The sequence below is a fragment of the Phalaenopsis equestris genome, unplaced genomic scaffold (genome assembly GCF_001263595.1).
Source record: "Phalaenopsis equestris unplaced genomic scaffold, ASM126359v1 Scaffold000932, whole genome shotgun sequence".
Lineage (NCBI taxonomy): Eukaryota > Viridiplantae > Streptophyta > Magnoliopsida > Asparagales > Orchidaceae > Phalaenopsis > Phalaenopsis equestris.
The window spans coordinates 829,576-841,315 of NW_018165371.1; the positions used below are offsets into that span (position 1 = coordinate 829,576).

Consider the following 11,740-nt stretch of genomic DNA (forward strand, 5'->3'; position numbering starts at 1 on the left):
TTGTGCAAAAGGCCACCCTAAGGCTCAGGAAGGTCCTATAGGGAATCCCTTTTGGGTTTCCTCATGTTGGTTTCATCCTTCTAAGTGCTAGAAGTCGATACCACACACGCGAAACCTCCAAAAGAGGACGGAAATAGGTCGAACTAAAACGAGGCGGGCACCACTTCTAAGGTTCTAAGATAGTCGCAGGAAGACCCCTAAGGCTAGATCCTAACTCCTACGAGGAATACTAGACCTCACGAAAATTGAGGTCAACAGTATCTTAAGGTTCCAAGTAGCGCTTCAAATGTATCTTGATCTCCAGGTGGTGTTTATCCTATACCAACTCCTCTACATCCTTCCCGCTTCACTGCCACGCATTCTTCCTCGCTGCAAGCCGCCCTGGCAGCATCCTTTTGTTTTCCTGTTGTTTCCTTGCTGTCCAACCCTTTTCCTTCAAATTGGGTTGACTTGCTTTTAAAGGGGCTAATTGGCCCAATTCAATTGACCCATTTTTTAATTAGTTGAGTTAACATGAATGATCCATTGAAATTCAATGGGAAGGTTTGTTTGAGCTAATTTGGTCAACTTGGCCAAAATGACTCTATAATTTTCAATTAGTTTTACTTGGGTTTGATTAGTCGATTAGCTTTATCAGTAGTTATTTCTCTTATGATCGACCTAGTGACACTCAATTGAAGGCCCAGTTCAATCAATTTGGCCAATTTGATGGTTTTTTCTTATTTGGCAGAATGGATTTACTTTGGTTAGTTTATATTCGAGGGTCTAATTAGGCTAATGCAAGGATCACCGTGGCTTAACCAGGTCATGCCTACCCTAATAGACACATTGGGATCAATGGATGAAATTAATTATATCATATTCAAAGTTTGGGTCCCATCATATCAGTTGGCTTTAAATCGTGCTTGCGTCTTGATATGGGCTAGTAGAATTGTTAATCTGGATTTTTCTATGTAGGTTTTGCAAATCTGAACCTTTTATAAGGTGTTTGACCAATCAATTAGATTAATTGAAATGATTGATTGGGTCTAAGGGATTGCTGGTTTGGTTGACTTTTGGCCAAACTTAGGATCATAGTCAAAATCGAGCGATCCATCAGCTAATTAAAGAAAGTTCAAACAGTATTGAACCATTGCATAGGAAAATTGAAGGCTTTAGCCCGTAATTGGCCCTAGCCCATTGGGTCTAGGGTTAGCTAGGATTTAGTTGGCCTAATTCTGACTTGAGACAAACTATTTAGGTTGAATTGAGTTTCTTGGATTCTGGGGATGAGCCTAGGGGTTAATTTAGGTTCGTTTGGGAGCCTGTGGTCAATCTAGGGTTGCCCTCGTGGCAGTCTAAGTCTGAAGTCTGGATTAGGATTTTTTGACCTTAAGCAACCGAGGATTCAATCCTACAGAAAATCATATGCTATATCTGAATAGATTGATAAGTTTGGAAAGGTTCAAGTCTAGGGTTAGACCAGCCTTGGCCTCATCAATCATTCCAGGTATTGAGATTCAATAACCTATATCATTTCTAGTCAAATGATTTTTTGACCGGTACGATCTGGCCTTGGATTTAAGGCAAAATTTGATATCAACCCTGAGAACTCATAAAACCAAGCCCAAATGTTTAGGATTAGGTTAATGATGATGATGATGGTGGCTGTGACAACAATGGCTGCAGTGACAAAGATTGTGTTTTGTTAACTTAATGCTTTTAGACAAAAGTCTAGTGCAAGCATGAATCCTAGTTGAAGTGCTCTATATAAAAGAAAAGATGGGCCATTAAAGATTCTTATCTGTCATGAATTATGTAAAGATGTGTGTTTAAAAGAACTGTGCTTAGTAATGCACAAATCAGATTCATTTGTTAGCGCAATTAGGAATCAATATCAAATGAATGTTTTAGTATTTAGGAATTTTCTGATTTTTTCTGTAATCCTGAGGGGAAAAACAATTGTAAACTTATTTTAGTGCTTTTAACTTTATTATTAGCATAAATATTTCATTTAGTGCTTTTGATTTTATTTTTAACACATTTTTAATTCCTTTTATTTATTGGATATTCTGACTGTCATTGTGAAATTATGTCAGGTCCCTTGGGAGAAGATATGTTCCATTGGCAAGCCACTATAATGGGGCCACCTGATAGTCCTTATGCAGGAGGTGTTTATTTAGTGAACATTCATTTCCCACCGGATTATCCCTTTAAGCCACCCAAGGTTTGGTGTTATGCTAGCTGAACTGAATCGTATTTCGGAACTTATGAACAGCCATTATACTCAGTTGCCAACCTGTGCCCCTTGTTGCTCTTATGCTATTGCATAAATTTTCTTTAATTGAATATTCAAATCTTATTGTTGCATGAATTTTATGCTTTCTTTGTTGAACGGCTACAATCTTCTACATTTTTATCATTTGCCTTATTCTAATTTTTTTTGGTTGGTTTTTTTAGTCCATTATTCATTCTTTGCTTTACCCAAGATTTTTTCTACACAAGTTCTAGCCATATCTTATTTGGTTTATTCATTTTTATTTGTAATCTTTTCACATTACATGTTATATCCTAAATCACCCAAGTTAATTTTCGTACCTTTTTTTTCGAGTGCCGTTTGTATTCAACTGTTATTACTCCTATAATTTTTCTCATGTTATTTTTTATTATTTGATCATTCCTACTTTTATGAAAAATATGTCTACCTTCTCATTTATCTCCCCGAGCTTTATTGCGAATTTTGCATTGCCCAGTAATCAAATTAATACAACATAACAATTAGCAATTTTCATTGCAAATTTACAAAATTAACATTTTGGAGCTTCATTAATATTATTTTTATAGCATGAAATTCTCTGGACACTTCTATATTATAATCACCCCTTTAACTTCAGAAGTTATGTGCCTGTTGATAGGCATTTGCTATACAATAGAACAAAGGCACCTGAACTTATTATATTAATGTACTCTTGATTTATATTTATTAGTTTCATATCGACGATAATTATGTCTTGTACTTGTTCTTTTATTTTATAGGTCTGTAACCGCTTTTTTTCTACTTCATTAGTTTAATTGTTCATTTTCTTCAATATTGATCACATTTTCTAATAAAATGTCTTTTGAAAATAAGTTACAATGAGCTATGTTATCTTGAGTATTTTTCATAATCATCGTTTAGAACAAGCTAAACATTGCCATTGCCGGTCCCAAGCTCGCATGTGAAAAATGGAGGGTTGCGTTAGGTAGTCGACAACCAGCGCAAAACTTGTCGAAAAAATCATGACATGAATCCATTTGATTATTGTGTAAGTTCTAGGGCGTCCCTGGAAGTGACGTGCTATATAGTCTGAATACAGTGAAAAGTGTGCAAAGGACGCTACAACGGCGCCCGAGTGTAGTGTCAAATATGCAAGGGTTCCCACATTACGGACGGATGCGGGTAAAAAAGTTAGTCCATGAAACTCTTGAAACTTATGAAATTAATATTAGGATAGGATCTTGGAATATATGTACTCTCAATGGTAAGTTAATGGAATTAGTTGAGTTAATGGAATTAGTTGATAGTTAATGGAATTAGTTGATATTTATGATTCATAGAAATATTAATATTTTATGTATTTAAGAAACTAAATGGGTTGGAGAAAAAACTAAAGAGATTGATAACTTAGGTTTTAAACTTTGGTATTCTGGTAAGAGTCGTACTAGAAATGGTATAGTAGAAATGCTAGAAATGGTATAGTGTAATTATAGATAAGAGTTTGAAAGATAATGTTATAAAAATTAATAGAGTTGGAGATATAATTATTGCCCTTATTATTATCATTGATACTAAGATTTTTAATATTATAAGTGCTTATGCTCATCAAATAGGTTCAGATATAGGGTATAAAGATAAATTTTGGAATGACTTAGAAGACTTGATACAAATGATACTTCTTGAAGAAAAAAATTTTATTGGAGGAGATTTAAGTGGACATGTCGGTAGAATGATAGAAAATTTCAGAAATATTCATGATGATTACAGTTTTGGAGTGACTAATGAAGAAGATAGAGCTATTTTAGATTTTGTTTTAGCATATGATTTTGTTATTACTAATAATTTATTCAAGAAAAGAGATTAACATTTTGTTACTTATAAGAATGGATCCAATAAAACACAAATTGATTATTTTCTTATGAGAAGAAAAGATCGTCAAGATTGTAAAGATTGTAAGGTCATTCCAAGTGAGAATTTAAATACCCAACATCGTTTATTAGTTCTAGATTTTAAGATGAAGAGTTGTAAAATAAAGAATACTATGACTCATCATCGTAGATGACTGTGCATGCCTTAGATAGCTGATTCAAGTAAAATTATTTTTATGAGCAAAATTCAAGATTTCAAGATTTGAGATGTTTATGAAGAAATTAATTCTATGTGGGATACATTAATGAGTACTATTAAACAAGTTATAAGAAAAAAAAATTTTATAATTAAAAATAGTTGGTGGCGGAATAATAATGTGCAAGAAAAGATGAAATATAAGAAGTTATGTTATAAAAATTGGTTTAAATATAAAAGCTTAGAGAATTGAGAAAAATATCAAACGGGCCCATAGGGAGTCTAAAAGAGCAATCTGTGAAGCTTAAAATTCTGCTTTTAATGATCTTTATGATGGATTAGATATTATGGAGGGTAAAAAATATATGTATAAGCTAGCCAAATAAAGAGAAAAGAAAAGTAAAGATTTAACTCAAGTAAAGTGTATTAAAGATGAAAATTAAAAAGTGTTTTTCTTAAAAAAATATTCAACATAGGTGGATGAGTTATTTTGATAAACTTTTTAATGATGTTTCTGAAAATACGATCGACATTAGTGATCTTAATGCTGTTAATAATAAAAAATGTTTCATTTTTACCGTCGCATTAGTAAAAAAAAAAGTTGAGGAGGCTTTAAAGGAAACCAAGGGTGGAAAGTCCGTAGGACCTGATGATATTTCAATTGAAGTATGGAAATATTTAGGAGAGTTGGGAGTTTCTTGGCTTACTAAACTCTTTAATATTATTTTAAAAACAAAAACAGATGCATGAGGAGTGGAGAAAAAGTATTTTTGTCCTCATTTTTAAGAAAAAAAGGGTATGCACAAGAGTGTGTAAATTATAGAGGAATTAAGTTGATGTGTCATACTTTAAAATTATGGGAGGGTAATTGAACATAGGTTAAGACGTATTACGAGGATTTCTCATAATCAATTTGGATTTATGCCAGATAGGTCTACTATGAAAGCTATACATTTATTGAAAGGTTTGATGGGCAAGTTCATAGATAACAAGGAGAATCTACATTTAATTTTTATTGATTTAGAAAAAGCTTACGCCAGGTTCCAAGAGATATCCTTTGGAGAGTTCTTGAGAAGAAGGGTATTGATATGAATTATATTCAAGTCTTTAAAACTATGTATACTAAAGCTATTTACATGTGTTCGAAGTGAAGTAGGATTAACGAAATATTTTCTTATTTCTGTGGATTACTTTAGGGATCAGCTTTAAGCCCATATCTTTTTGCTTTAGTTATGGATGGTCTTATCGGACATTTACATGATATACTTTGGTGTATGCTTTTTACTGATTATATCCTTCTCGTGGATAAGACAAGAGAAAAAGCCCAGGCAAAACTTGAATTATAGAGGTCTACATTGGAGTCTAAAGGCCTTCATTTGAGTAGAACTAAAACTAAATACATGGAATGTAATTTTAGTAGTAGTAGCTCTAGTGGTAGAAGTGTAACTTTGGGTGATCAAATTATTAAAAGGTGTGAACGATTTAGATATCTCGGGTCTGCTGTTCAAAGCGATGGTCATATAATGTGGATGTTAATAGTAGAATTCATGTTGGTTGGTTGAAGTGGAGGATTGTGTGATAGAAAAGTACTGCTTAAACTGAAAGGAAAATTTTATTAGATGGTGCTAAGACCTTTAATGCTATATGGCGCTGAATGTTGGTCTTTAAAAGAGAAGCATAAAACTAAGTTAAGTGTTGCCAAGATAGGAATGATTAGGTGGATGAGTGGCTTTACACTTAGAGACAAAATGCGAAATGAATATATTTGTGATACGGCTGGTGTAGCTCCTATGATGGACAAAATTAGAGAAAATCGTCTTAGATGGTTGGTCACATTAAGCGTCGACCATCTGATGATCCGATTAGGAGAGTAGATGTTTTAGATTCAACTTATGTTAAGAAAGGCAGAGGTAGGCCAGGAAAATTTGGGCTTGTTGTATAAAAAATGATCTTAATTTATTAGAACTAAATAAAAATATGATACTAAATAGGACGCAATGGAGAAAAAGGATTCATGTAGCCGAACGCACATAGTGGGATTAAGGCTTTGTTGTTGTTGTTGTTGTTGTATCGTTTAGAACAGGAAATGGGAGTTTAATTTTGATCTTGAATTAATGTTGATCCCTCTGTGTAACCAGTGGCGAAACTAGAAACTTTTTTATGGGAACTACCTGACTGTTTAAAGAACACCCTCAACTTTTTTTTAATAATTTTTTTATTTGAGTTAATGTATGTACAATTTATTGCTGTTGTTGTTTTTATTACTATTTTATTATATAAATTAAACTTAAATATAGAAATAAAATAAGTTAAACAATTTTCTATGAATAAAAATAGAATAAAAACATTAATAGATGACAAATATGTAATATTTAAATGGGCATGTGCCCCTCTTGTCCTCCTCTTAAATACGCCCTTGTGTATAATCCCACTGTGATTGATAACTCTTCTATAATTATTTTATTACTTATAATCCTAGTGAGAGGCTCAGCATACTGATGCAACACAAGTTGGCTTGGCTAAAAAAAGATTTATTTTTCATTGGCCTGTCAAATCGAGTCACTATGGAGTGGAGTTTTCAAGCTTTTTTTGGCTTTTTTACTTTTTTTTGTTCTATTAATTTTGATTTTAATTTAATTTATTTTGATAGATTAGGTTATTTTCTTTCGGATTATATTTGTTTGGGATTTAATTTCGAAGATTGGATTAGATTTGGTTTCGAATGTAAAATTTGAACTTATTCTTGTACCTCTTTATCTTTAATATGGATTTGTAGTTGTAACTGAGAACATATTTTGGTGACTTGTAATTATTTTTTGGAGCATTTACTTACATACCACAATTTTAATGCATTTACATATCTAACACCTAAGCTTTCATATTTACATTCATAATACTCAATCATAATACTCAAAATTTTACATCACATCAAAAATATCTCTTTTAATTTTTAAAAATCGAATGCATCATTTTATGCATATGTTTATAGCATCAAGGTGTTATAAATTTAATAGTAAACTTTAGGTGTTAGATATGCAAGGAATTGTGTGGTACGCATCTAAACTTCCCTGATTCTTTTGGCCAACTGGGCATTCTTCTTTTGATTTAAGCTTTTGTGTACATGGATCACTCCAAATTGTGTATGCGTAGTTTCTTGGTCCCCCTTCAATCCCTTAATTTTTGTACTAGAGCTAGTTTCTTGATGTTGATTTTGGTTTCTGCATCTCTCTCCATCTCATTGTTATCTCTCCAGAAACCTTGCTTGCAATTTTCTTGTGGATATCCCAAACCTGTGCAACTTTTCCGCTCTGGTGCTTACCATAATTGCTTGCTCATAAATTGCGCTATTTGCTTGCTAGCAGCATGGCATTCGCTGCTTGTACCTTCTCCCGCTATAGCTGGACTGCATTCCTAATTCCTTGCACCAAGTCTTGTATAAGAGACTTTTCTTCATGCAATTGCGTGCAACCCTTCATTTTCATCATTGACACTCTTTTGCAAACATTTGTAACAACGAAATCTGTCTGCAAACCCTTCCATCCACTTTTGAAACTATATCTGCTCCTTCTCAAGGCCTACACTCCCTGCGGTGCAACTACCCATTGAATAGCCGCAAAACCCTAGATCAACTTTTGGGTTCAGGGTTTAGGGTAATTAATTATAAAAACGTTTATACATCTTGAGGTACTTAGATACACGTCAAATCATTTCAAGTTTACTCCATTTGTGTTTTTGGGAGCAGCTAGTATTATATGAAGATTATTTTGTTGTCGTTGAGGTATTTTTATAAATTCCCTTTGCACAAAAATTACTTTGAAGTTTGCTTAGCATAATTTTAAAATCGCTCTTCAAAATTAACATGAATTTTTTAACATTTTGTTCAGCACCCTTTCCCTTAGCTTTATTTTGACTCAAAGTTTTATTGTGCTCGTAATTATCAAAATCTGGAATATCTATACTGGCTTAAATATTGGTACCATACAATTTCTTGTAGATATTGACTCAAAGTTTCATAACATTATTTTATTGGAAGTTTTTATCAACCAAAATTTTTATCCTCACATAACTATCAAATTTTAATAGGCATTTTATTGGTTCATGAAGTTTTGTGTTTACGCTTGCTCTTCAAAGGTAATTAGTAATTTTATTTTATTTTTTGGATACATTTATTATATACATAAAAGTATGGTCATTTTGTTCTTAAAAATCATTTTTAAAACTTTAATGAATATTAAAAAATATTTATTATTTATTTTCTTGTCATAATTTTTTCTCTTTTCTTTTAATACAACTTAAGTCAAAACCTCTCGGTCTGTTATCGCTACTGTACTCATGCACGTGAACACAAAAATGATTTTTTTTTCTTGATATATTCCTATGCCAAAGGGAAAAAATTATCTCTGCTGCCTTCCAACTGTCGCTGAATAATTATATTTCTTGTAGTGGTGTTTCTTCCCTTTTAGCCTTTCATCTAGTCACCTAATGTCTAATGTAGTTACTATGTACTCATTATTTCACGCTAAATTGAGCAACCTATTGTTTTCATATGAAAAGTGTAAAGATGAACTTGCAGAGTCATCTTTTGTCTTATTGTTTTCTGACTAAGGATAAAAAAGCCTTTCCGCCTTCTTGTTAAGCTGTATCATCCTTGTTGATAATACATTGGATCAGGTTTTTAGATTTTGAAGCCACTAGAAGCCTTTATCTGTTTATGAACTCTATGATTAAGGGCACTGTCCACTTCCCTTTGATCGCACTGTTAAGATAAATAGATACTCATTATCCTTTTCTTCCGTATAAAATAATGCACGGTTAAAAGGTTTTGAACAGAAATCTTTGAGGTCTATTCCAAAAGGAATTGCTTTTATAGGCTGTCTGGAAGACCGCCTTCAAATTCAGTAATTTGGGAGGATAACAAATTGATACAATTATATTCCTTGGGCTAAATGTTGTATTCCTATTACCTCATTATTAACTTAACCGTTTGTCGACTCATCATCATCATCAGTAGCTTTAACCCAACCATTAGGGATGGCTAACAAAATTCTGGTTATTTATGATACACTTTCAAACTTCTTTCTTGTCTTTTGGTCCTTTTAATAGTTGTTAGATATGATCTAACTTGGCCAAAATTCTACAAGCTTCTAAACATTTTCCCTTTTTCTTTGTATTTTTTTTCTTAATTATTACTTCTCTGTGCACAATAAGACTTCAGTTTTATGGAATGTTCACCCACAACTTGTTAATTTATTGTCTGGTAACGTCTAGATGTTCCAGCCTTAATTCCTTGTAGGATTACCATTTTCAATTAATTATGATAACAATTGTAGTAACTATTATTTTCTTATTATTCTCGTAATGTTTCTGACCAGCGACGGATGAGGGAGTCGCTTCCCCGCACCTGGACCGAACCGGTTGAGGATTTTAAGGAGACGAACAGCCCTCCAAGCCAAGGAACTGCCATCCAATTGGAGTGGGCCACTCCTAGTTATTTAGGACATATATGTTGCTTTGCCGTGTTAGGTTTTCAGTTTCTGTTGTGTGTTTGTTTGGGACAAGCTATGGGCGCCTCCATTTTTTCTTCTAGGGCTGTATCCAAGGGGCTGAGTTGTGCTCCGGCTACATCTCGCTTCTGAGGTGGTGATTATCCATCCTCTACTCTTTCTTATCATTCCCACACCTCTCCCCATCTCCCTCCCCTGCTGCAGCGGCCCAGAACGGCGATGCTTTGTTGTTCTCCTGCAGTCCCAGCTGTCACAGCCGTTTTCACCCACCACCTTTGCTGCCTCCACCCCCCAACTGGCCTGCTAGTCATTTTCATCACTCTCAATCTCCCTTATCTTGCGGCCGCTGCCCCTGGATCGCAACCCCCACCACTGTCCACGCTACTAACCGCCTCCACCTTGCAGCTGCCACCTTCCTCCCTGCTGCCGTCTCTCAGGACAGCCATTCAACTTTAATCTTTGCTGCTTGCTTGCTGTCCAAAATCTGAGAAACAGCCATCTTGCCGTTTTCTGCTTACCCACCACCCCTTTTCACCACTCGCCACATTCCAAGCTCTCGTCGACACTACCATACCGCTCCAGCCAACCCTAATTTGAGTTTGTGTTGTCGTTTGTTGTAATTTCAGATTTCCTGTTGTCGTGTTATAATTTCATATTTTGATGTCAGCCATAATATTGATTTTCCACAATTGTTTGATTAACTTCCGGTACCCCTCAAATTCAGTTTTCTGAGGGAAATGCGTGTTAACTTTTTGAGGTGATCTCTAGCAGGAAACCTGGATTTTTTTTTAGAGCATTTCATAGGTTTATACTTAAAACATATACTGTATTACTTTTGATCTGGAGCTTATCGGAACTGTGTTTTTTTTGGCTTTTTATTCGTCTGCTTGAATATTATTATATGCAAAGCACCGTTGATCATCTACCTAAAACATCTACACAGCTAGAGTTCAAAACCCTCTCGTGTACGAGTGAGAGGGTCCTTTTACCTGGGAATACATCCAATACAGCCTTTTTCTCGGAGCATGCATTACAATTTTAGCAAACTTTTCGGAAAGATGGAATTGCTATTTTGAGAAATTTATTAATAGATGATTTAAGAAGTTTTTTACGAGAGCATGAGGTTTGCAGTAATGAGGTATATTATAGATTGATTCAAGTCAGTGAAAATGATTTGTTTCTGATAAGCATGCACTGGTAAATTTTAAAATCTAGATACTAATTGAGATTTGAGTCATGGATGGTGTATGGTGTATGGTGGTTTTTTCAATACAAATATTTTCAATGAAAATTTAAACATTAATTGATTTTCAAATTATTAGAAAAATGCCCAAAGTTATGGTAATTAGTGAGGAATTAATTGTATGAATCATTCAATGAAATTATTGGAGAGGCTAATACAACAACAACAAAGCCTTAATCCCACTACGTGGGGTCGGCTACATGAATCCTTTTTCTCCATTACGTCCTATTTAGTGTCATATTTTCATTTAGTTTTAGTAAATTAAGATCATTTTTAATACAATAAGCCCAAGTCTTCTTAGGTCTACCTCTGCCTTTCTTAACACAAGTCGAATTTAAAACATCTACTCTCCTAATCGAATCATCTAATGGTCGACGTTTAATATGACCAAACCATCTAAGACGCCTTTCTCTAATTTTGTCTGTCACAGGAGCTACACCAACCCTATCACGAATATATTCATTCCGCATTTTGTCTCTAAGTGTAAAGCCACTCATCCACCTAATCATTCTCATCTCGGCAACACTTAACTTATTATTATGCTTCTCTTTTAAATGCCAACATTCAGCGCCATAGAGCATTGCAGGTCTCACCACCATCTTATAAAATTTTCCTTTCAGTCTTAGCGGTACTTCTCTATGTCTATTATGAGTATTAGAAAAAAAAAAATTATATTTTTTCAATTACTATATT

General features: G+C 33.9%; 1 protein-coding gene across 1 annotated transcript in view; it reads left to right on the forward strand.

The window, feature by feature from the left end:
* The window catches only part of LOC110032371 (ubiquitin-conjugating enzyme E2 8-like), a 28,412-nt gene that overhangs the window by 11,040 nt on the left and 5,632 nt on the right, over positions 1-11,740 (forward strand). Inside the window, exon 3 of the mRNA XM_020735987.1 lies at positions 2,079-2,206. Coding sequence (XP_020591646.1) covers positions 2,079-2,206 — 128 coding nt within the window. The remainder of the gene's footprint in view (positions 1-2,078; positions 2,207-11,740) is intronic.